At 38.0% G+C, this 27,553-nt stretch overlaps 1 protein-coding gene across 8 annotated transcripts in view; it reads right to left on the bottom strand.

The window, feature by feature from the left end:
• ZRANB3 (zinc finger RANBP2-type containing 3) overlaps positions 1–27,553 on the bottom strand; it is a 306,588-nt gene that overhangs the window by 46,619 nt on the left and 232,416 nt on the right. For all 8 annotated transcript variants that reach the window (XM_053214960.1, XM_027055893.2, XM_027055892.2 and 5 more), the window contains 4 exons: positions 19,469–19,588; positions 16,246–16,365; positions 13,488–13,667; positions 12,549–12,701 (listed from right to left, as the gene is read on the bottom strand). In XM_053214960.1, coding sequence (XP_053070935.1) covers positions 12,549–12,701; positions 13,488–13,667; positions 16,246–16,365; positions 19,469–19,588 — 573 coding nt within the window. The remainder of the gene's footprint in view (positions 1–12,548; positions 12,702–13,487; positions 13,668–16,245; positions 16,366–19,468; positions 19,589–27,553) is intronic.

Genomic DNA, 27,553 nt, shown 5'->3' on the forward strand with positions numbered 1-27,553 from the left:
GATCAAAAACGATATAAACAATATAACAGAGAGGGAATTTAGAATAATAGTCATAAAATTAATCGCTGGGCTTGAAAACATATAAAGGACAGCAGAGAATCTATTGCTACAGAGATCAAGGGACTAAGGAACAGTCACGAGGAGCTAAAAAATGCTATTAATGAGCTGCAAAATAAAATGGAGACGACCACAGCTCAGATTGAAGAGGCAGAGGAGAGAATAGGTGAACCAGAAGATAAAATTATGGAAAAAGAGGAAGCTGAGAGAAAGAGAGATAAAAAAATCCAGGAGTATGAGGGGAAAATTAGAGAACTAAGTGATACACTAAAAAGAAATAATATATGCATAATTGGTATCCCAGAGGAGGAAGAGAGAGGGAAAGGTGCTCAAGGGGTACTTGAAGAAATTATAGTTGAGAACTTCCCTGAACTGGGGAAGGAAAAAGGCACTGAAATCCAAGAGGCACAGAGAACTCCCTTCAGACGTAATTTGAATCGATCCTCTGCACGACATATCATAGTGAAACTGGCAAAATACAAGGATAAAGAGAAAATTCTGAAAGCAGCTAGGGATTAACGTACTCTAACATATAAAAGGAGACCTATAAGACTCGTGATCGATCTCTCTACTGAAATTTGGCAGGCCAGAAGGAATGGCAGGAAATCTTCAATGTGATAAACAGAAAAAATATGCAGCCGAGAATCCTTTATTCAGCAAGTCTGTCATTTAGAATAGAAGGAGAGATAAAGGTCTTCCCAAACAAACAAAAACTGAAGGAATTTGTCACCACTAAACCAGCCCTACAAGAGATCCTAAGGGGGATCCTGTGAGACAAAGTATCAGAGACATTGCTACAAGCATGAAACCTACAGACATCACAATGACTCTAAACCCATATCGTTCTATAATAACACTGAATGTAAATGGACTACATGTGCCAACCAAAAGACATAGGATATCAGAATGGATAAAAAACCAAGACCCATCTATTTGCTGTCTACAAGAGACTCATTTTAGACCTGAGAACACCTTCAGATTGAAAGTGAGGGGATGGAGAACTATTTATCATGCTACTGTAAGCCAAAAGAAAGCTGGAGTAGCCATACTTATATCAGACAAACTAGACTTTAAATTAAAGGCTGTAACAAGAGATGAAGAAGGGCATTATATAATAATTACAGGGTCTATCCATCAGGAAGAGCTAACAATTATAAATGTCTATGTGCCAAATATATAAAACAATTACTCATAAACCTAAGCAACCTTATTGATAAGAATGTGGTAATTGTAGGGGATGTTAATACCCCACTTACAACAATGGATAGATCATCTAGACACATGGTCAGTAATGAAACAAGGGCCCTGATCACATGGACTTGACAGATATATTTAGAACTCTGCATCCCAAAGCAACAGAATATACTTTCTTCTCGAGTGCACATGGAACATTCTCCAAGATAGATCACATACTGGGTCACAAAACAGCCCTTCATAACTATACAAGAATTGAGATCATACCATACATACTTTCGGACCACAATGCTATGAAGCTTGAATTCAACCACAGGAAAAAGTCTGGAAAACCTCCAAAAGCATGGAGGTTAAAGAACACCCTACTAAAGAATGAATGGGTCAACCAGGCAATTAGAGAAGACATTAAAAAATATATGGAAACAAACAAAAATGAAAATACAATATTCCAAATGCTTTGGGATGCAGCAAAGGCAGTCCTGAGAGGAAAATACATTGCAATCCAGGCCTATCTCAAGAAACAAGAAAATCCCAAATACAGAATCTAACAGCACACCTAAAGGAAATAGAAGCAGAGCAGCAAAGACACCCCAAACCCAGCAGAAGAGAAATAATAAAGATCAGAGCAGAAATAAACAATATAGAATCTAAAAAAACTGTAGAGCATATCCATGAAACCAAGAGTTGGTTTTTTGAAAAAATAAACAAAATTGACAAACCTCTAGCCAGGCTTCTCAAAAAGAAAAGGGAGAGGACCCAAATAGATAAAATCATGAATGAAAATGGAATTATTACAACCAATCCCTCAGAGATACAATTATCAGGGAATACTATGAAAATTATATGCCAACAAACTGGACAACCTGGAAGAAATGGACAAATTCCTAAGCACCCACACACTTCCAAAACTCAAACAGGAGGAAATAGAAAGCTTGAACAGACCCATAACCAGGGAAGAAATTGAATCGGTTATCAAAAATCTCCCAACAAATAAGAGTCCAGGACCAGATGGCTTCCCTGGGGAATTCTACCAGACGTTTAAAGCAGAGATAATACCTATCCTTCTCAAGCTATTCCAAGAAATAGAAAGGGAAGGAAAACTTCCAGACTCATTCTATGAAGCCAGCATTACTCTGATTCCTAAACCAGACAGAGACCCAGTAAAAAAAGAGAACTACAGGCCAATATCCCTGATGAATATGGATGCAAAAATTCTCAATAAGATACTAGCAAATCGAATTCAACGGCATATAAAAAGAATGATTCACCATGATCAAGTGGGATTCATTCCTGGGATGCAGGGCTGGTTCAACATTCGCAAATCAATCAACGTGATACATCACATTAATAAAAGAAAAGATAAGAACCATATGATCCTGTCAATCAAGAAAGAAACAGCATTTGACAAGATTCAGCATACTTTCTTAATAAAAACCCCCGGGAAAGTCAGGATAGAAGGAACATACTTAAACATCATAAAAGCCATTTATGAAAAGCCCACAGTGAATATCATCCTCAATGGGGAAAAACTGAGAGCTTTCCCCCTGAGATCAGGAACACGACAGGGATGTCCACTCTCACGGCTGTTGTTTAACATAGTGTTGGAAGTGCTAGCATCGGCAATCAGACAACAAAAGGAAATCAAAGGCATCAAAATTGGCAAAGATGAAGTCAAGCTTTCACTTTTTGCAGATGACATGATATTATACATGGAAAATCCGACAGACTCCACCAAAAGTCTGCTAGAACTGACACATGAATTCAGCAAAGTCGCAGGATACAAAATCAATGTACAGAAATCAGTTGCATTCTTATACACTAATAATGAAGCAACAGAAAGACAAATGAAGAAACTGATCCCATTCACAATTGAACCAAGAAGCATAAAATACCTAGGAATAAATCTAACCAAAGATGTAAAAGATCTGTATGCTGTAAACTATAGAAAGCTTATGAAGGAAATTGAAGAAGATATAAAGAAATGGAAAAACATTCCGTGCTCATGGGTTGGGAGAATAAATATTGTTAAAATGCCAATGCTACCCAAATCAATCTACACATTCAATGCAATCCCAATCAAAATTGCACCAGCATTCTTCTCAAAGCTAGAACAAGCAATCCTAAAATTCATATGGAACCACAAAAGGCCCCGAATAGCCAAAGTAATTTTGTTAAGAAAGGGTGCTGGATTTTGTCAAAGGCCTTTTCTGCATCGATTGACAGGATCATATGGTTCTTCTCTTTTTTTTTTGTTAATGTGATGTATCACGTTGATTGATTTGCGAATGTTGAACCAGCCCTGCATCCCAGGAATGAATCCCACTTGATCATGGTGAATCATTCTTTTTATATGCCGTTGAATTCGATTTGCTAGTATCTTATTGAGAATTTTTGCATCCATATTCATCAGGGATATTGGCCTGTAGTTCTCTTTTTTTACTGGGTCTCTGTCTGGTTTAAGAATCAGAGTAATGCTGGCTTCATAGAATGAGTCTGGAAGTTTTCCTTCCCTTTCTATTTCTTGGAATAGCTTGAGAAGGATAGGTATTATCTCTGCTTTAAACGTCTGGTAGAATTCCCCAGGGAAGCCATCTGGTCCTGGACTCTTATTTGTTGGGAGATTTTTGATAACCGATTCAATTTCTTCCCTGGTTATGGGTCTGTTCAAGCTTTCTATTTCCTCCTGATTGAGTTTTGGAAGAGTGTGGGTGTTTAGGAATTTGTCCATTTCTTCCAGGTTGTCCAATTTGTTGGCATATAATTTTTCATATTATTCCCTGATAATTGTTTGTATCTCTGAGGGATTGGTTGCAATAATTCCATTTTCATTCATGATTTTATCTATTTGGGTCCTCTCCCTTTTCTTTTTGAGAAGCCTGGCTAGAGGTTTGTCAATTTTATTTTTTCAAAAAACCAACTCTTGGTTTCATGGATCTGCTCTACAGTTTTTTTAGATTCTATATTGTTTATGTCTGCTCTGATCTTTATTATTTCTCTTCTTCTGCTGGGTTTAGGCTGCATTTGCTATTCTGCTTCTATTTCCTTTAGGTGTGCTGTTAGGTTTTGTATTTGGGATTTTTCTTGTTTCTTGAGATAGGCCTGGATTGCAATGTATTTTCCTCTCAGGACTGCCTTCGCTGTGTCCCAAAGCGTTTTGATTGTTGTATTTTCATTTTCGTTTGTTTCCATATATTTTTCAATGTCTTCTCTAATTGCCTGGTTGACCCACTCATTCGTTAGTAGGGTGTTCTTTAACCTCCATGCTTTTGGAGGTTTTCCAGACTTTTTCCTGTGGTTGATTTCAAGCTTCATAGCATTGTGGTCTGAAAGTATGCATGGTATAATTTCAATTCTTGTAAACTTATGAAGGGCTGTTTTGTGACCCAGTATATGATCTATCTTGGAGAATGTTCCATGTGCACTCGAGAAGAAAGTATATTCTGTTGCTTTGGGATGCAGAGTTCTAAATATATCTGTTAAGTCCATCTGATCCAATGTCTCATTCAGGGCCCTTGTTTCTTTATTGACCGTGTGTCTAGATGATCTACCCATTTCTATAAGTGGGGTGTTAAAGTCCCCTGCAATTACCACATTCTTATCAATAAGGTTGCTTATGTTTATGAGTAATTGTTTTATATATTTGGGGGCTCCGGTATTCGGTGCATAGACATTTATAATTGTTAGCTCTTCCTGATGGATAGACCCTGTAATTATTATATAATGCCCTTCTTCATCTCTTGTTACAGCCTTTAATTTAAAGTCTAGTTTGTCTGATATAAGTATGGCTACTCCAGCTTTCTTTTGGCTTCCAGTAGCATGATAAATAGTTCTCCATCCCCTCACTCTCAATCTAAAGGTGTCCTCAGATCTAAAATGAGTCTCTTGTAGACAGCAAATAGATGGGTCTTGTTTTTTTTATCCATTCTGATACCCTATGTCTTTTGGTTGGCGCATTTAATCCATTTACATTCAGTGTTATTATAGAAAGATACGGGTTTAGAGTCATTGTGATGTCTGTAGGTTTTATGCTTATAGTGATGTCTCTGATACTTTGTCTCACAGGATCCCCCTTAGGATCTCTTGTAGGGCTGGTTTAGTGGTGACAAATTCCTTCAGTTTTTGTTTGTTTGGGAAGACCTTTATCTCTCCTTCTATTCTAAATGACAGACTTGCTGGATAAAGGATTCTTGGCTGCATATTTTTCCTGTTTAGCACACTGAAAATATCGTGCCAATCCTTTCTGGCCTGCCAAGTTTCAAAAGAGAGATCAGTCACGAGTCTTATAGGTCTCCCTTTATATGTTAGAGTATGTTTATCCCTTGATGCTTTTAGAATTTTCTCTTTATTCTTGTATTTTGCCAGTTTCACTATGATATGTTGTGCAGAAGATCGATTCAAGTTACGTCTGAAGGGAGTTCTCTGTGCCTCTTGGATTTCAATGCCTTTTTCCTTCCCCAATTCAGGGAAGTTCTCAGCTATAATTTCTTCAAGTACCCCTTGAGCACCTTTCCCTCTCTCTTCCTCCTCTGGGATACCAATTATGCGTATATTATTTCTTTTTAGTGTATCACTTAGTTCTCTAATTTTCCCCTCATACTCCTGGATTTTTTTATCTCTCTTTCTCTCAGCTTTCTCTTTTTCCATAACTTTATCTCTCCTATTCTCTCCTCTACCTCTTCAATCCGAGCTGTCGTCATTTCCATTTTGTTTTGCATTTCGTTTAAAGCGTTTTTCAGCTCCTCGTGACTGTTCCTTAGTCCCTTGATCTCTGTAGCAAGAGATTCTCTGCTGTCCTCTGTACTGTTTTCAAGCCCAGCGATTAATTTTATGACTATTATTCTAAATTCACTTTCTGTTATATTATTTAAATCCTTTTTGATCAATTCATTAGCTGTTGTTATTTCCTGGAGATTTATCTGAGGGGAATTCTTCCGTTTGGTCATTTTGGATAGTCCCTGGAGTGGTGAGGACCTGCAGGGCACTTCCCCTGTGCTGTGGTGTATAACTGGAGTTGGTGGGCGGGGCCGCAGTCCAACCTGATGTCTGCCTCCAGCCCACCACTGGGGCCACAGTCAGACTGGTGTGTGCCTTCTCTTCCCCTCTCCTAGGGGCGGGGTTCACTGTGGGGTAGCGTGGCCCGTCTGGGGTACTTGCACACTGCCAGGCTTGTGGTGCTGGGGATCTGGCGTATTAGCTGGGGTGGGTAGGCAAGGTGCACGGGGGCAGGAGGGGCAGGCTTAGCTCGCTTCTCCTTAGGTGATCCACTTCAGCAGGGGCCCTGTGGCAGCGGGAGGGAGTCAGATCTGCTGCCGGAGGTTTGGCTCCACAGAAGCACAGAGTTGGGTGTTTGCAGGGAGCGGAGTGAGCAAGTTCCCTGGCAGGAACTGGTTCCCTTTGGGATTTTAGCTGGGTGATGAGCGAGGGAGATGGCGCTGGCGAGCGCCTTTGTTCCCCACCAAACTGAGCTCTGTCGTCCGGGGGCTCAGCAGCTCTCGCTCCCTTTGTCCTCCCGCCTTCCCGCTTTCTGAGCAGAGCTGTTAACTTATGACCTCCCAGACGCTAAGTCGCGCTTGCTGTCGGAACACACTCCTTCCGTCTGGCCCCTCTGCTTTTGCAAGCCAGACTCGGGGGCTCTGCTTGGCAGGCGAGCCGCCCCTCCGCCCCGGCTCCCTCCCGCCAGTCCGTGGAGCGCGCACCGCCTTGCCGCCCTTCCTACTCTCTTCCGTGGGCCTCTCGTCTGAGCTTGGCTCCGGAGACTCCGTTCTGCTAATCCTCTGGCGGTTTTCTGGGTTATTTAGGCAGGTGTAGGTGGAATCTAAGTGATCAGCAGGATGCGCGGTGAGCCCAGCGTCCTCCTATGCCGCCATCTTCCTAGCCAAAGTAATTTTGAAGAAGAAGACCAAAGCTGGAGGCATCACAATCCCAGACTTTAGCCTCTACTACAAAGCTGTCCTCATCAAGACAGCATGGTATTGGCACAGAAGCAGACACATAGACCAATGGAATAGAATAGAAACCCCAGAATTAGACCGACAAAAGTATGGCCAACTAGTCTTTGAAAAAGCAGAAAAGAATATCCAATGAAAAAAAGACAGTCTCTTTAACAAATGGTGCTGGGAGAAGTAGACAGCAACATGGAGAAGTATGAAACTACACCACTTTCTTACACAATTCACAAAAATTAACTCAAAATGGATAAAGGACTTGAATGTGAGACAGGAAACCATCAAAACCCTAGAGGAGAAAGCAGGAAAAGACCTCTCTGACCTCAGCCACAGCAATTTTTTACTTGACACAGCCCCCAAGGCAAGGGAATTAAAAGCAAAAATGAACTATTGGGACCTCATGAAGATAAAAAGCTTCTGCACTGCAAAGGAAACAATCAACAAAACTAAAAGGCAACCAACGGAATGGGAAAAGATATTTGCAAATGACATATCAGACAAAGGGCTATTATCCAAAATCTATAAGGAGCTCACCAAACTCCACACCCGAAAAACAAATAATCCAGTGAAGAAATGGGCAGAAAACATGAATAAACACTTCTCTAAAGAAGACATCCAGATGGCCAACAGGCACATGAAAAGATGCTCAACGTCGCTCCTCATCAGAGAAATACAAATCAAAACCACACTCAGATACCACCTCACACCAGAGTGGCCAAAATGAACAAATTGGGAGACTATAGATGCTGGAGAGGATGTGTAGAAACGGGAACCCTCTTGCACTGTTAGTGGGAATGCAAACTGGTGCAGCCACTCTGGAAAACAGTGTGGAGGTTCCTCAAAAAGTTAAAAATAGACCTACCCTATGACCTAGCAGTAGCACTGCTAGGAATTTACCCAAGAGATACAGAAGTACTGATGCATAGGGGCACTTGTACCCCAATGTTTATAGTAGCACTCTCAACAATAGCCAAAATGTGGAAAGAGCCTCCATGTCCATCAACTGATGAATGGATAAAGAAACTGTGGTTTATATACACAATGGAGTACTACATGGCAATGAGAAAGAATGAAATATGGCCCTTTGTAGCAATGTGGATGGAACTGGAGAATGTGATGCTAAGTGAAATAAGCCATACAGAGAAAGACATATACCATATGTTTTCACTCTTATGTGGATCCTGAGAAACTTAACAGAAACCCATGGGGGAGGGGAAGGAGATAAAAGAAAAAAAAAGAGGTTAGAGTGGGAAAGAGAGCCAAATCATAAGCGACTCTTAAAAACTGAGAACAAACTGAGGGTTGATGGGGGGTGGGAGGGAGAGGAGGGTAGGTGATGGGCATTGAAGAGGTCATCTTTTGGGATGAGCACTGGGTGTTGTATGGAAACCAATTTGACAATAAATTTCATATAATAAAAAAAGGAAAAGAAAGGCTATTATCAGAAGCATAAGAAACAGTAAGTGTTGGTAAGGATGTGGAAAAAAAGGGAACAATGTGTGGGAATGTAAATTGGTGGAGCCACTATGGAAGACAGTATGGAGGGTCCTCAAAAAATTAAAAATAGAACTACCACATGATCCAAATATTCCATCTCTGGGCATTTATCCACAGAAACAAAAATAGTAATTTGAGAAGATATATGCACCTCTTAATTCATTGCAGCATTATTTACAATAGCCAAGATATGGAAGCAACCTAATGAATGAATGTATAAGGAAAATGTGGTGTGTGTGTGTGTGTGTGTGTGTGTGTGTGTATACTACTCAGCTATAAGAAAGGAACTCTTCCCGTTTTCAACATGAATGGACCTTGAGGGTATTATGCTAGGTGAAATAATTCAGACAGAGAAAGACATATACCATATGATTTCACTTATGTCTAAAAAGACCAAACCAACCAAACTAAGCCAAACTCGTAAATACAGAGAACACATTGGTGGTTATCAGGCGGAGAAGGGAGTTGGGGCAAGACTGAAATGGATGAAGGACGCTAAGAGTTTACAAAAATTGAATTATGATGCTGTACACCTGAAACTAAAATGTTATATACCATTTTTACCTCAGTAAAAAATAAAAAAATAAATATATGCAATTTAAAAAATGACACACACTGAAAAATCTGTGTGAGGTAACACAAAACTGTAAAAGAAAAACACCTGGCTCAGGGGAGTAAGATTTGGTAAAGGTGACTGGGTGATTTTTTAAAAACTTAATACATAGATATATATTTTTCTTCAAATACAGTTAAAAACAATAAGCATGTATATACATGGGAAAATGCATTTTAAATTCTTAATTCTTATCTTAAAAATGAACACTTAAACATAATTCAATAGTTAGGAAATCTTAGAGAACAAACAGCTACAAATCATAATTTTAGTTACATATTTTTAAAATACCTAGGATTTTAAGTATTTATTGATTTTTTATAGACCAAAATATATAAACACTACCAAAAGGAAAGTCGTTTTTTAAGCAAAAGAAAAATGTCTTAGAAGTGATCCTTTGATTTTTTTAAGCTACATTTGATAGAATGGCATTCTAGTATCCTAAAAAAAAAAAAAAAAGTACCAGCCCTATAAATAAAATGCATACAAAATTTAATAAGATTCCACATAAAAAACATTGTTTCTTCCTATGGAACTAAACTTTACAGACTTTAATTTTATTCCTATAATATCTTTCAAAAATTAAAATTCATTCTTTCAAAACACTATTTTGCACACCTGAAACTAATGTAACATTGTGTGTCAATTGTACTCAAATAAAAAATGTTAAGCTCCCAAATTTCACACCACATGGCACCAAAGGGGCTAGGAAGAAGCAGGCAGTTTGAATGATTATAAGCTTCTCTAATGTTCTCTGATAGTATTTATTATTATACAGAAACGTACCCGCCATTCAAAATTTACAAATAGTAATACTGTACTGTTTAATTCCTATTCTTTTTTTTTTTAAGTTTTTTTATTTTGAGAGAGAGAGAGAGAAAGTGCACGTGAGCAGAGGAAGGGCAGAGAGAGAGAGGGACAGAGAGAGAATCCCACGCGAGGCTTGAACCCACGAACCATGAGATCATGACCTGAGCTGAAACCAAGAGGTGGACACTGAACTGACTGAGCCACCCAGGTCTCCAAATTCCTATTCTTCTTTAAAATTAAATATTTCTGTTAAAGTTGCTATTACCTTTTTTACTCTTTCCCAGACTCATTCTCCTCCTTCCAGATAAAATCAATATAACAAGTTTAATATGGGTTATTCCAATGTCTGTATATTTCATTATGTATACATATGTATTCATAAATACACAATATTATTTGTGTGTATGGGCTATGCAGTTTAAAAATAACATGTTTTCAAAATCTGGTCACGTTAAGACATAAATGTAATTCATTCATGTTAATTTGTAAATACCCATCAGGGCATTTTGGTTATTTCTAATCTTTAACAATGCAAAAACTGATTCAATAAACATTCTTCTACATGTATCCTTCTACCCACGGGTGAGAAGACATTCCTAGAAATGGAATGGTTTGGTTTAAGGGCATTTCCAACTTTACCAGATATTACCTAAATGCTCTCCCAAGGGGTTACAACAATTTTTACTCCTACCCAGCAGTATATGAAGCGTTTGGTATATAAAATGTTCCTGACATTTTTGGTATGTTAAGTATTTCCATTGTTGCCAATCTAATAGGTGTAAAGTATGGTATTAGTGTAGTAGTTATTTTAAAAGTGTGTTGCATGTATGGAATGACAGAGCCACAGAGCACATACACTGATGATATCAAGAAACAGAGATCTTCCTGCTGGATAAGGGAAAAACATAAATGCTTATGTCTGCACAGATGGGAGGAGAAAAACAACCCGGTGGTGCTGGATTTGAACTGGAGTCTCAGAGTGAACTTATGAGCTAAATATGCACATATACATACATACATACATATTAACCTATCTCTGACAAAATGTATGTATGTGCATGTAAATCGCTGTATACACTGAAAAGAGCCTAGAAATAATGACATCCCAGAGCAATAAAAACAAAACAAAACAAAACAAAAAACAACACCCTGATTTCTAAATATCACTTCCCAGCAAAGGGAATCAAGGCTCCTTAAAGAAATGTCCAGTTCCAGGTCTGGAGCAAAGATAATAAAAGGTCAACCTTAAACTGTTTGTCAAAAAGCAAGGAAGCAATCAAAGAAATGCAGGGACTTGTTTAAAAAATGAAAGAAAAGAGAGAAAGGAGCTTCCATAAACCATATCTTAAGAAAAACAAAGAAAAAAAGTAAAGGATTATAACACATTAATAGTAACAGAATTCCCAAGCTCACAGTGATATTTTTTAAATGAGGAAAAATAAAGTTTGTCTTTACAGAAAAATGCCAGCTAATAAATACAGAAGCAAAGACAGAATTAGAAAAACCACTATTTAGGGGCACCTGGGTGGCTCAGTCAGTTAAGCGTCTGACTTCGGCTCGGGTCATGATCTCACAGCTTGTGAGTTCGAGCCCCGCATTGGGCTCTGTGCTGACAGTTTGGAGCCTGGAGCCTGCTTCAGATTCTGTGTCTCCCTCTCTCTCTCTCTCTGCCCCTCCCCCACTCACACTCTCTCTCGCTCTCTCTCTCTCTCTCAAAAAATAAACATTAAAAAAATAATAAAGAAAAGAAAAACCACTATTTAAAAACTGATTCAGACAAAGATCATAGTGAATGCTAAGACTACCAGATGAAAGGTTCTGGGAACAGGACAGTCACATAATCTCAAAGAGCCACACCACAGATTACTTATTAACTGTAAAGGGAAAATGCGCCTGTACAATTTGCCTTATCTTGGTGAGGCAGAGTTTCTTTCCACGTTTACTGGCTACTCAAGGGTCCTCGTAATGCTCACACTCTTCACCTGTTTTTCTGTTGGCTCATTTGTGTTTTACTAATTAAGTTGTATAAATTGTTAGATACTTTGGACACTGTAATGCAAACATCTCTACTGAGTCTGTGACCTGTTTGTGTTACACTCTGTGGCAAAATTAATACATCTTTCCATATCCTCAGGATCATAAATACAGCCACCGATATTTTCTTCTGAACACTGGATTCTACTGAGCATGCATTTCTAAGGGGCTAAACAGAGAGCACTGGTATGTAACTGCTGGAAGATACGAGCCACTGGTGCAGCCTCCTTGCAATGTCGTCTTGTGGTTCTAAGAGGTTTTCCAGCTTTTATGGGGAAGCTCCTTTCAACAGCATAAACAATGAATCGTGGCTACTTAAGAAATAAATGACAAAGTTATAGTTTCAGTATATTAAAAAATAAAAAAAATAGAGAAAAGAATTTGTTATATGCTCTTACATGAGTGAACAAAATTTCATTCCTGAGCTCTTCACAACTTTCATTTGGAGTCCAAGCTTCAGCAAACTGCAGGAAATTCCATTTTTCCTTATCACCTTCCTCAGCCTGAAGTTGTTCCTTCTGACCATTCAGTGTGCTCCCTGTAACTTGTGTCTGTAAGAGGAAAAGGCATGTGAATTTTACAAAAGTTCTCTCATAGCAGACCCTTGCTAAGCCGTAATGTGATTTTGCATTTAAACCACAAGTAATCCATAAGAATAAACTCTTATCGTTTCAACTTATCATTGGATTTTAGTAACATAATATTTCAAAATTACAACAGTCAATGATTCCTATGCTTAATGAGGAAAATGTCCAACTACAGAAGTTTTTCTCAAAAAAAATTTTATTATGATATTTATAAACTTTGAAATTGAACCTACATATGATTGGTCATTTTGAATATCTAGTCAGTGCTTGAAAAACATGCTCTAATAACTAGTCAAATCCTTTCTGTAAATACCCCTGCAGGCTGGGGAGGAAAAAGACAGGTGAGTGGAAAGAGCAAGCAACATCCCTCCTACTCTTTCTGGAGCCCAGGTACAGGCTGTCTTCTGTCCAAAATTAGCTGGGAACTCAATCCTTGAGTAACAGTTTATTCTTAGCTTACAAAAAGGACTTGAGGTTTGAAAATGTTATGCTTCCTTGCTAGCTTTTCCTCTTCTGCCCTCCAAAATGGTAGATGAAGGCCTTGGAAGGCAGTAGGAAAACTTCATGTCTCTTCCTTATCACAGAGGAGAGGTAAGGTACTACCAATTGAAGCCTTTCTAAACTTGGTCCTTATCACTACCTCAGAGTACCTGGATATCCTTTGCCTGAAAACACTACAATTCAGCCTCTTAACTTATGTAGGCTCTGCATAATAATGAGTACAATGGTAACCCTGAATTCAAGCTTTACCTTTCGATTCAACATTCCCCACATAAGGGTGTCTAGGGTCCCATTTGCAACAAGGTAGTGAATATTCACAGAACTGCACTGTCCAATTCGGTGAGCACGGTCTTCTGCTTGTTTTATATGACCAGGGTCCCAATACAACTCAGCAAATACAACATGAGTTGCAGCAGTAAATGTCAAACCCTAAGCAAAATAAAGAAATTGAGATGCAAATAAACTGAGAATGTAACATAGAGCCGTATATAATAAAGTCTTTCTGAACATGTTAAATGAACAAGAAGAGAAAGCTGAAGGACTTAAAAATAAATCAGTCTTTCATTTTAAGCCAAATTAAGAAAATTTAACTCATGAAAGGCAAATGAAGACTGCTTATTCCAAATGGCCAGGTAAACTACAAAAAACACATTTAAAAGGTATTTCAGTAATTTCAAAAGTCAGTTTGATGGATATATATATAAACAAAATCATTTTATCCTCTGATGAGGACTGGATTCACATTACCACTAGAAAATCTAATAAAATGAATTATAAACGAGAATATAATTTCTAACACATGGTATCCATAGCAACTAGGCAGACAGCAATGACTTCCTCTATTCATTTAGTTCAGTGTTGTTCTATAAAGCAAGAAAATCATGTCTCCAGTCACAATGTTCTCTTCCTATGAAATTTCTCCCACATCTCAAAACCCTCGTTTACTGGTTTGTATCTCAGTATGTAACACAACTGAATTTTTTGTGCAATTGCATGTTACATCAGTCTGAAACAGTGTGACATGAATAAGTATTAAGTCTTGTTTTATAATCAATATATGAGAAATAATACAAATACCCTCAAAGAATGTGTCCAAAAATACATGATCTTAAAGTTGAAAGGCTGAGTGAAATGTGAACGGTGCTTAAGTTGTTGCCACACAGTAGTAAAGGATGTTATGAGGTTGACAGAAATACCTACCATCCGTTGACAGAATCATCTAATCCACACTGTTGTTCACATGCACTGGAACTTCCATTGGAGAATGACTTTGGCAACTGCTGTGCTGCTATTTTTTGTTACCTTCAAATATTTTTATATCACATAACAATGTCAAACTAGCATTCATTAGATGGGGGCATGAGTTCTCATTAAGATGTATCACTTTGGAACAGAAGTTAGAAGTGATAAAAACATGGTGAACCAAATAGCCATCAAGCTAAACTGTGCTGCTATTTAGGACAGGAAACACCACAAAATGTTAGAGATGATGCTGAAGAATAAGAAGGAGTATTTAAAGAGGGATGGACACTTTTAAGCATCATATGACCATACAAGAATAAAGGGGAAATATGCTGGCAAGACCCACATCCCTCTGAGATACTACTAAACTATAATGGAAGATTCACATGCCCTAAGAACACAGCCCTTTCTACTTTCCTTTATGCCTATGGACATACAAGGATTCAGGTATACAAATTTTGAATTACAGTAGGTCTTCAGGAATAAAGCCTTGAATAAAATACTGGTGCCCTATACAATCTTAATTTCAAAAAGTCTTTTTATCAAGCAGATCCTTCTGTGTGGCTTCCTCCAACCTTTCTTCTCCCATGCTATGAGCACTCCATTTTTAAAGATCTTTGTGAGGATACTCTCTCTGGCTAGAATATTTCAACAGACATAAAACTCAGATGACCAGAAGTTTCATCCAACATGGGGGAAATGCTGAGACACTCCTCCTTTTGGTTAGAACTCCTAGTGAGTTCTGGAACTTCTTCATCGTCATGGAGTTTCTCTACAATTTTATAGATGTCAATTAGCTTGCTAAAAGCAGGTCTCTGTCCCTGGTTTAGATTCCACAGTCTAGAGAAGATGCCAGATATGCTCTTTACCAGGTTGGACGCACCTCAATATGCTCAACTCCTTTTCCCTATGTTACGTTTCCTGGCTTAGACATTTACATCAAAATATTGTGGAATGTTAGTAGAAAAAAAGTCCAGAAGGATCTCCCTTACATGGCGTGGTGTGGTCTTCCACAAGAGCCATCTGGTTTTAACAGAACACCTGATTTTTAGTGTGACTAGACAAAACAAAGGCTACTTTCTCCTGCTTTCCTTGAAGTTAGTTGTAACCATGGGGCTAACTGCAGGTGAATGGGCTGCAGCGTGCCTTTCTCCAGTCAGCTGCCTGGATCGCAGGTATGTGGAAGAACTCCAGCAGCTCTCTTAAGTAAGAGATAACCCCCTAGGAGTGGCAGAGCAGAAAGACAGGAGAAGCTTAAGACCTAAGGACTTTGTGGAACCACCATGCAAACCTTGGACTGTCTACGTAAGAGAATAAACTTTGTGTATTTGAGTCATTCTTAATTTGGGTTCTCACTTACTTCTAGCCAAACCCAATCTTAAGGGTCAAACCAGGGACACTGCATAAAAAGTTCTCAGACAGAAGAGTTCTTTTCCCTCAGGCCACCTTGCCTCAGAAGCTCTGGTAAAACCAACTAAGATGTGTGCTATAGGAAATGAAAGGATATTTTATGCAAATTAAAAGTAAGAAAAAAAAAAGGTCACGGAAAAGTATTACAATCAAATTAGCTATACTCATCTAGGCAATTCTTTCCTTGAAAATTTAGGAAGCTTTGAGTCAAAAGTGTTGAGGTCTCTCTCAAATATTCTCCAAAGTAGAATATTTATTACACTTTTATCTTGATATAAAGCTATAATTATGGTTAATGACCTTTTTATTATCTTAATGACATTTCGTTATCAAATTAACACCTGAAATTTCTTACCTGGCCAGCAGCCTGAATGCTTAGGATAGCCACACGAGTATCAGGATCTTTTTGAAACTGATTAACTAGATGTATTCTTTCTGAAGACGGAACACTTCCATCTATCCTAATGTAGCGTGTCTAGTATCAACAAGGGAGATGGCAACATTAGCACAAACCCCGATGCACCTATCTCATTTTATATAGTTTATACCTGATTTTTATGCTCACATAACAAAACAGAAATGGGTTAAGATGAAAGGTTAGTAAATGTTATATAAGAAGAATCTTAACCAAATTTCTTAATGCTTCTTATAACAATTCCATATTTTTAAATCTTTTAATCTACTTGAGGGTAGGATCTGTGTCTAATTCATCTTCATACCATCAATGCCAAGTGAATGCCATGTATAAAACAGGGCTCCATAAATCATCACTGAACTAATGCCTTCAGTAAAATTCTATGAAAATTTACATGCAAACTTTAAATGACAGATCAGGCTAACTTCAAAGTTACAGGTTCACTAATTCTAAAATAAAAATAAAGCCAGACAGGGGAGAAGGGAGAAAGAGGATTTTACCCCCATTATTAAGGATTCATGAAGAATAGTGCATTTATTTCTGAAGTATTTCAATATTAATTGGGAAAACAGCTTTTTTAGAGTACCATTTGAATTCATTTTTTTCACATTTCTAAATTTAAAAGAAATATGTGATAAGGTCATCTCCATTGAGTTGGGGAACCAAGACACTCACACACATTTTTTAAAAGTAGGGAAACATTAAGTGCTAAATTGAACAGTGCTGTCTTTTAGGGATGATTTGGGCTGGGTAAAGGGGAGCAATCAGTGTGTGTGAGAGTAGTTAAAAATGACTCATTACTCAACTTTCTAAAATTCAGTAGAAGTCCTGAATTTCAAATAGTAGTCTCATTTTATAAGCACTTTTATGGAAAACACAGCCTTAAATAGTCAAGACATATAAATATTCACTTTCACAAGGAAATATTTAAGTTAATCATTAAATAGAATGTATCATATTAACTTTGTATGTCTTCGCAAACATATAAATTCATCAGTGATCAATTTAAAATCCAATGAGAGAGATTATAAGATCTTCTGACAGTCTTTCTAAAGAAAATACACACAGTCAGGCTAGACAGAGTTTGGGAGAAATTCGCCTCCAACCCATGACTACCTATCATTTTTAAATGTTAGTGATGTTAAATGGGATTCTAAACACATCAATAAAGCAGAAGTGGGGAGAAGAGACAGACTGCCATACTTAGAATAGATCCCAGTAATTTTGAGGATTTAAGTTTAATGGAATCAGAATAAGAAAATATTATGAATTTAATTTTATTCCCCAATCATTTAAAAATATTTCTAAGATTAATTAACTCTTTCTCAAAAGGTGTTTTAAAAATACTGTACGGTATTAGGGGCACCTGGGTGGCTCAGTCAGTTAAGTGTCTGACTTAAGCTCAGGCCATGATCTCATGGTTACTGAGTTTGAGCCCCATATCAGGCTCTCTGATGTCAGGGTAAGCCCACTTCAGATCTTCTCTCTCTCTGCCCCTTCCCCACTTGCACTCTCTCTCAAAAATACATAAACATTAAAAAAAATACTATATGAGGGGTGCCTGAGTGGCTCAGTTGGTTAAGTGTCTGACTTTGGCTCAGGTCATGATCTTGAGGTTTGTGAGTTTGACCCCCGTGTGGGGCTCAGTGCTGACAGCTCAGAGCTTGGAGGCTGCTTCAGATTCTGCATCTCCCTCCCTCCCTCTCTCTCTCTCAAAAATAATTATTGGGGCGCCTGGGTGGCTCAGTCGGTTGAGCGTCCGACTTCGGCTCAGGTCACGATCTCACGGTTCGTGAGTTCAAGCCCCGCGTCAGGCTCTGGGCTGATGGCTCAGAGCCTGGAGCCTGCTTCCGATTCTGTGTCCCCCTCTCTCTCTGCCCCTCCCCCATTCATGCTCTGTCTCTCTCTGTCTCAAAAATAAACATAAAAAAAAAATTAAAAAAAAATAATTATTAAAAAAAATTTTTAAAAAGGAATCAATATTTAAAAAAATACTACGATAATCAATGTGAGAACACCTTTTCACAGATAGCACTTTATTATGTTATCATAAATCTGTCTGTGATGGAAACATGAGAATTACTTCTTTGGTAATGTTAATAAACAGACTGCCAAATGCTCATAATATGTATACAAAGTTTTAAAAAACATGGCTTAATTCCTCCATGTAAAAAATCTACCTACACAGGCAAGTGGTTCTGCCACTCCATGTATATTAAGCTCACACAATTTGTCAGGAAATTTCTTCGCAGTTTCTGAGCATCTCCAAAAGCCCTCAGCACATAAAGAGAGATGACAGATTTAAACTCTGAAACAAAAAAAATGGCAGATGCTGTCTCTGATAAGACTGTTGGGGAATTAGGTGAACCTAAGAAAATGCAGTTAAGGCCAGCAGGTTTGGAGAGCTTACCTGATACTGTACCTGGGCCATATGTTTCACATTCCCCTGTACTAAATCTTCCAGGCAACATACTCTGTTTAAAGTTTAAAAGGTATGACTGCAGTTGGGCACTAAAATTGGCTGAATTCATTCTCTGTTTCCTCTCAACATCACCCATGTTCTAAGGTTGCCTTGAGGGTAAATAAGAATTTTAATTTTTAACTGTCTACATCAGTCTCAAATGGTGTATCCAGTAACAATGCTGAAATTCACAATATAGGCTATCAAGTCAGCATATTTTAGTCAACCCAGATAATTAGATTAGTGGAAAATTATAAGCCTGGAAGAAAAGAAAAAATTTAGGGGCGCCTGGGTGGCGCAGTCGGTTAAGCGTCCGAATTCAGCCAGGTCATGATCTCGCGGTCCGTGAGTTTGAGCCCCGCGTCGGGCTCTGGGCTGATGGCTCAGAGCCTGGAGCCTATTTCCGATTCTGTGTCTCCCTCTCTTTCTGCCCCTCCCCTGTTCATGCTCTGTCTCTCTCTGTCCCAAAAATAAATAAACGTTGAAAAAAAAATTTTTTTTTAAAAAAAGAAAAAAAATTTAATAGTGTATCATCAACATAATAGTAATATATAATATTAGTGTAATTTGCAAGAAGAAAATCTAATAATAATATACCATCATTTAAAGAAGGCCAAAAAACCTCAATTACAAGACTACAATTGATGTTTATTATATTAAAAATCTGCATCCTAAAAAGTATTTCATAGAAAAATAACATACCTTGTTTTCTATGACTGCTTCTGTGCAAGCTTGGAGCATGCTTAAATGATGAGCAAACACCAGAAATTTAAGTGAATCGTTCTGAAGCATCATCTTAATATAGTCCTTTACAGCACCTGCCTAGATATTAAAAGTTAAACCTCCATTAATGTCATACAAATCTTTATTTGAAAAATCATGTCGCTTACATCACTTTCTTTTCATAAAGCATGAAAAAACTTTTCAGAAGTCAGTAAGTTTCTATGAACTAAGTGCTTTGCTCTCGAGGTAGCCTAAGGAAATAGAGGTCCACATTTAAGGGGAAAAGGGAAAAAGAGACACAAGGGAGGGAATAAAAACAAACAAACAAACAAAAACACCTTGAGAAGTAAAACAAGAACAAGTCAAGAATGAGAAGAAAACGTTCCAATGGAAAAGAGGTAGTCAATTAGGCTATGGCCAAAAAGGAGTTGGTGGTTTTGTTTAGAAGCTCATTTTCAAGAAAGCTCATATAAAAGACTATGTGGAATAGGGTTAAGGAGGAAATGAATGAACAGCACTTTTTTTTTTTTTTTTTTTTTTTAAGAGAAGACTATAAATTAAGAAAGCTGGGACTGGAGCGTAAGGGTTAAGGAAAGTTGATTCATTTGTTTTTTAACTAAGAAGCTTAGGTAGGTTTAGAAATAGGGCATTTAAAATGTAGATAGGCTAATGGAAATGGACAATGAGGGGATCTAAGCTTGTCTCCAAGAAGCAGAAGGTTGTAGAAGAGGCTGAAGTGACAGGATGAAGGAACAGGAGGGAGGTCAAGAACACAGAAGGACATATGGAGAAAATGTGAAGGAGAAAGGAGAAAATCAAGATAGCTCAGATTAAAAAGACTTTTCTCGGGCGCCTGGGTGGCGCAGTCGGTTAAGCGTCCGACTTCAGCCAGGTCACGATCTCGCGGTCCCTGAGTTCGAGCCCCGCGTCAGGCTCTGGGCTGATGGCTCAGAGCCTGGAGCCTGTTTCCGATTCTGTGTCTCCCTCTCTCTCTGCCCCTCCCCCGTTCATGCTCTGTCTCTCTCTGTCCCAAAAATAAATAAACGTTGAAAAAAACAAAAGACTTTTCTCTCTCTCTTTTTTTAAAAGTTTATTTATTTATTTTGAGAGAGAAGACAGTGAGTGAAAGCATGACAGCAGGAGGGAAGGGGAAGTGTGCAGAGAGAGAGCAGATGAGAGAAAATCCCAAGTAGGCTCCATACTGTCAGCAAGGAGCCCGATGTTGGGGCTCAAACATATGAACAGTGAGATCATGACCTGAGCCAAGATCAAGAGATGAGTAACAGACTGAGCCACCCAGGTGCCCCTAAAAAGGCTTTTCTTAGTTAACTTGAGGACAAGTTATCTATTAAGAATGAGTAATCAATGTGAGATGAATTAAATAGGAATCAAATTTAAAGCATCAATTTAATCTAAAACACAAATGTAGTCTCTTAACTATTAAAAGCTAGTTAGATCGCTCAGCCGGTTGGGTGAACAACTCTTGACTTTGGCCCAGGGCATGATCTCACAATTTGTGAGTTCAATCAAGCCTTTCATCTGGCTCTGTGCTGACAAGGCGGAGTCTGCTTGGGATTCTCTCTCTCTCTCTTTGCCCCTCCCCTGCTCAAGCATGTTCTCTCTCTCTCTCTCTCTCTCAAAATAAATAAACTTAAAAAAAAACTAGTTAGAAATTTTGGGAAAAGAGAGCAGGCTGAACACGTTTAACCTAGACTCCCTCTAAATGCTGTATGTATGTATGTATGTATGTATGTATTATATATTTACTGTTTATTTATTTAGAGAGAGACAGAGTGTGAGCAGGAGAGGGGCAGAGAGAGAGGGAGTGAAAGAATCCCAAACAGGCCCTGAGCTATCAGTGCAGAGCCTGGACATGGGGCTCTACCTCACGAAGTGCAATATCATAACCTGAGGTGAAATCAAGAGTCTGACGCTCAATCAACTAAGCCACCCAGGCACCCCTCAATGTTGTATTTAAAAGACAGTAAAGCATACAGAGAACTCAAGAGGAATTAATAGTGACAAAACTTTGGAAATTAGAAAGTAGACAGATGCTTAGTAACTAATTAGCCAACCTGACAGCTCCTAAGGTGGAAGTATGGAAAGTTGACAAGCAAGAGGTTTAGAATAGAGGTAATGTAAAAAAGGCTTAGGAAATGGTGCTAAGGGAAGTGAGGTTGGGGGTGTGGCTACAACAGGAGGATTGGTCAAAATAATATTGGAGGAGTTGATCATGTACCAACACTGATCTAGATATTCTCCTATTCCTATTCCACACAATAGAGTACTTCTCCAACCTACTCTGGCAGAAAGCAAGAGATTTATTTTCTAGAGAGCATAAAACAGAAGGTATATGGATAAAGGAATCCTACAATGATGGTAGGCTATTCTACAAAAATCATAGGGATTAAATAAAAGTTACATAATAAATGTGCAGATCTGCCCTTTTCTCTCAGCCTTCTTATCCTCCCACATCTCCAAAAAGACAAAGAGGTCCATGCCTTCTACACAGGAGAGGAGAATCATATAAATTGATTATATTCTAGGGAATGTGACAAGCCAAAAAGAAAAGACTAAAAAGTCTAATATTAAGGGTTCCTCAACAAGACATCCAGTCAGATCATCCGTTATTGAAGGCCATAGTCTATAAGTCATATCCATGTACAGTTTCCAGTCAGTGTAACTAGAAGAGATTACATTTGTAAGACAACAGGATGCTCTAAAAATGGAGTGACTAAGAGGGAAAGGGGCGGAAATACTTTTGGAAATTAAAAATCTAACAGTAGGAATTAAAAATTCACTGGTTATGAAGCCAAGAAAATCTTCCAGGAAGTAGATGAAAAATTATAATAGAGTAAATATAAAAGTATAAGAAAATTAGAGAACCAAACCAAGATGGCAATACATGAATAATAAAATTTCTAGATACAACAGAGAAAACAGAGGAAAGAAAATAATCAGAGAAATAAAAAAAAAGTTTTATAAAACTTAAGGGCAGGAGTTTTCAAAATGGAAAATGGAATAGGTCCTCTGAGGATCCATGGATGAAAACGGACCTAGAGTGTGGTCCATCATCATGAAACTTTAGAACACTAGGAACAAAGAAATAATTCTTTAAGCATCCAGGGAAGGGAGGAAAATAATTAAAACAAAAGACTTGAAGTGCATTGGATTTCTCAATATCTGTAGTAATTCTGAGGAAATGATTCCTTTCTTCCTTCCTATCTTTCTTTTCTTCCTTCCTTTCTTTTTCTCTTTTTCTTTCTTTCTTTCTTTCTTTCTTTCTTTCTTTCTTTCTTTCTTTCTTTCTTTCTTTCTTTCTTTCTTTCAAGAGGGCATGAGTGGGAGAGGGGCATAGGAAGAGGGAAAGAGAGAATCCGAAGTTTCTCTCAAGATGTGGGGCTTGATCTCATGACCATGAGGTCATGATCTGAACCAAAACCAAGCGGCTCAGTCAGTTAAGCGTCCGACTTCGGATCAGGTCATGATCTCACAGTTTGTGGGTTTGAGCCCTGTGTCGGGCTCTGTGCTGACAGAGCCTGGAGCCTGCTTCAGATTCTGTGTTTCCCTCTCTGCCCCTCCCCTGCTCACACTCTGTCTCTCTTTCTCAAGAATAAATAAAACATTAAAAAAAAAAAAGTTAGATGCTTAACTGACTGAACCACCCAGGCACCCTGAGAAAATGATTTATAATTAAGAATTATACCCAGCCAAATTAAAAATCAGGAATAAAAGTAGAATAAAGCTATTTTCAAATACACAGAAACTCAAATAATTGATGACAGCTAAAGACACAAAGCAAGCAGTAATACAAACCCAGAAGCAATATAAACATGTTGCTGAGGGATTTGAAGTAAATATTAAAAGAAAACCAAAAAACAGCTAAAAGAACAGAAAGTGGTTGCCTCTGGGGAATAAGTTCAGAAGACATATTTTTTGAAATAGCTGTTTTTCTTCATTAAACTAGGATCGTATGTAGCTTTGGCAATAATAAAAAAAAATTTTAACAGGGACATTTCCAAATTGGAAAGTACCTATTTAAAATTAATGCACACAACTATAAACTCATAGGACTGATTTTGCATGCTACATTTTGTGTGTATACATTTTCCAAACAATAGAAATTCATCATACAATGAGACTTAATGGAGGCCATTAAGAACTTTAGCCTTGGATTTCAGTGCCTCAGAGAGTGAAATGAAGTACTCTCAAACTAAAGAGCTATAAATTCCAGATACGTTGCCATGGTAACTGAACCACTTTAATAAACCGCTTGTTTGGCTAAAGAGCTGTATTTACTGTGATAAGTCTTTCAAAAAAAAACACGTCAAGTTGGAGTATTTTTTAGGTACATTCATTTACCATCCATTGCAGACTTAGAAATTATACAACCACTGTATCCCCAGTTTCAGATGCATTCCCTGCCTGAGCAAGCTATTTCTGCCAGAGTCCCCTCCACTGATATCACCCCTTCCTCATTACAATCAGAAACTGCTGATGCCAAAGCCCAAGCGTCCTGTTTCCCACTCCTTCTAATCACTGGTTTAGAAAGGCTTATGGTTAATATTAATATTGCAAGTTCAATTATATAATGGGCTAAACAGTCTACCGGGACTAGCCTAGTAACTTAAAAATCATTGTGACCTTGCTTCCTAGAGAAAGAGAACCAAAATATCTATGTAACAACCTTTAGGATTTCCATTAGGTTCTTACAAGGGGACTGCAAATGACTGCATTTTAAAATGTACCATACAAGCATGTTAACTGTTCTGATTTTATTCTAATTAAAACTGTCACTGCATTGTCATATTTTACATTATCTGGGCAGGAAGTTGCTTTCAAACTATCTTAAGTGTGAATTATGTGAAATGGCAGGTCCCAATCAGTATTTTGGTTATGGAAGTTCAGGTTTTGCAGAAGTTGCAAAAAATTTATGTATTCACAATCTTACTTTGCTGAAACTGTCTGTTAGTCCAAGCTCTAGTTTAAATAATGAAGACCATATATCTCATTTAAAGAAATTCAGAAATGAAGAGAATATAATATATGCTAATATTTGTTTCTTAAATTGTTTTTAGTGAATAGGTAGGTGTACATCATAATTTTTGAAGTAAAAGTAGTTAAAGAAAAGCCTCAAGCACATTAAAGACCTGATGAAATTTACTTGATTTTAAATTGTCAGCTTTTAATCAAATGATAAAAGGGAGAAACAAAGAATGAAAAAAAACATCAAATCTGCATTATGACAGAGACTCTGTCCATGCCCAAATATTAGTTTGGCTTCCCTCATCCCTCTTCTTGACTAGGCCTCAGCCTGTCCTGGCCAGGTCTACACAGCCAAGGCTCAGCAAGAATCCTGCTGAGTCAGTTTATCAAGAAAGCCCCTACCCTTGCTACCTGATCAACCCTTGATATCTGATTAAGTTCCTCATCCCCCACTTATGATGTTTAAGCCCTTGGCCTTCTTGAGCAAGAATCTCCCTAGCCTTAATGTCTCTTCTTAGTAATTTTGCATCCACTGACCCCCTTCATGTTGCAGGGTGGCTAAATCCCCACTGGTTCTTGTTGAATTCAGAGTTGAGCAGTCTCTCTCCACAACTGTAAGAGGGTTGACTCCTTTGCAATGATCTTGAATGAAGTCTTCCTTACCATTTTAATAAGAATCAGAATGATTTTTTATTTAGCTGCTACAAATTCCAGCTAAAGGAGTATGAGCATAAAAGAAGCTCCTCCTTAAATTCTTAAGTCCTTAGGCCCCAGAGCAAATGCAGTTTTATTTAGATATAGGGTGGCCATGTGCTTTAAGGAAAGTTCTTCGAGCTCTTTTAAATCAACACAGGGTGAATTGTGATTGGTCTACGCAAGCCTAGCACTTCCATTCTCTCTGCAAGTGACTCTAATAAGAAATGGGAGAAGTCTGCAGGGGCCTTCCAAAAAAATCCTCACTGACAAAGGGACCCTTAGGAAGGCTTTTTCTTGCTTTGGGCATTATGGTCTGTACATGGTATAAGGAAGTGCAGCAGCCATCTTGGGGCCTAAGGAAGCCATTAAGAACAAGCAGCAACCTAGCATAGACAAAGCAAAAAGACAGAAGAAGCTGGGTTCTTTCAACAAACAAATAAAAAAAAAACACAAAAAACCCACAATACCTTTATTGGGATATAATTCACATACCATTAACTTCACCCATTTGAAGTGTGTAGTTCAATGACTTTTAGTTTTATCCACAGAGATGTGCATCCATCACCATAGTCAGTTTTAGAATATTTTCATTATCCTACAAAGAAACCCTTCATCTCTTAGCCATGATATCCCCACCATGGTCTCTGCCTCACCCCCTAGCTCTAGACAAACACTAATCTACTTTCTGTCTCTATGAATTGGACTATTTTGGACATTTCACATAAAATGAATAATACAATGCAATCTTTTATGACTGGCATCTTTATTAGCATAAGGTTTTCAATCCATGTTGCACCACATGTTGGTATTTAATTTCATTTTGTTGCCATATAACATTCCATTGTATGGATATATCACATTTTATTTGCCCATTCACCAGTTGATATCCTCTCTGCTTCTTTTGTTTTTATACATTTGTCTTGTTCACTTCATAGTATTTATTAATTTATCTGTGATAGTTGATTTAACCTTTACTCTTTAAAATTATCTTATAAGAGGAAAGTATGAAAGTAAAAGGGAATATGCATTGCTTATTCACCCCCAACCCACCCTGTCCCGCCCCACAGACCACCACAAAAGAAAGGCTAGAAATGTGTCTTCTGCTATCCCTTCCATTGGCCCATGGCTCTTAATTTAGAAATCACTTTATCAGCCTGAAAAGATATTTTCAAATCTGTAGTAAATATTTTCAAATCCAGTAGAAGACAGCCTTCAGGAGAAGATTGGTAGTTCCATATTATGATATCAGTATTTTGGACATTTCACTGAGCCCCATGCCAAAAAAAATAATAGTTTCACTTCCAAAGGTTTGAGTGAACTACTGTTAAGTGTTTTCTTATTTCTAGCCATGTTTCTTTCTTTTTTATCATTTCATTTAATTTTTTTCATCATAAGTGTACTCTTTAATCCCTATTCCAAATGTCTCCCATCCCTCCACCCACCTCCCCTCTACTAACCATCAGTTTTGTTCACTATAGTTAAGAGTCTGTTTCTTGGTTTGTCTTTTTTTCTTCTTCTATTTAAAAAAATTATTTATCTATTTATTTATTTAATGTTTTTATTTCTTTTTGAAGGAGAGAGAGACAGAGCATGAGTGGGGGAGGAGCAGAGAGAGAGGGAGACATAGAATCTGAAGTAGGCTCCAGGCTCTAAGCTGTCACCACAAAGCCCGATGCGGGGCTCAAACTCATGAACTGTGAGATCATGACCTGAGCCGAAGTCTGATGCTTAACTGACTGAGCCACCCAGGCACCCCTAAATTTATTTTTTTAATTTACATCCAAGTTAGCATATAGTGCAACAATGATTTTGAGTAGACTCCTTACCACCCCTTACCCATTTAGCCCATCCCCCCTCCTACAACTCCTCCAGTAACCCTCTGTTTGTTCTCCATATTTAAGAGTCTCTTATGTTTTGTCCCTCTCCCTGCTTTTATATTATTTTTGCTTCCCAGCCCTTATGTTCAACTGTTTTGTCTTAAATTCCTCATATGAGTGAGGTCATCTGATTTTGTCTTTCTCTAATTTCACTTAGGATAATACCCTCTAGTTCCATTCACGTCATTGCAAATGGCAAGATTTCATTCTTTTTGATTGCAGAGTAATACTCCATTGTGTGTGTGTGTGTGTGTGTGTGTGTGTGTGTGTGTATATATATATATATATATATATATATATATATACACACACACACACACCACATCTTCTTTATCTATTCATCCATCGATGGACATTTGGGCTCTTTCCATACTTGGGCTATTGTTGATAGTGCTGCTATAAACATTGGGGTGCATGTGTCCCTTCAAAACAGAATACCTGTATCCCTTGGATAAATACCTAGTAGTGCAACTGCTGGGTCATAGGTAGTTCTATTTTTAATTTT

The sequence above is a fragment of the Acinonyx jubatus genome, chromosome C1 (genome assembly GCF_027475565.1).
Source record: "Acinonyx jubatus isolate Ajub_Pintada_27869175 chromosome C1, VMU_Ajub_asm_v1.0, whole genome shotgun sequence".
Taxonomy (NCBI): Eukaryota; Metazoa; Chordata; class Mammalia; order Carnivora; family Felidae; genus Acinonyx; species Acinonyx jubatus.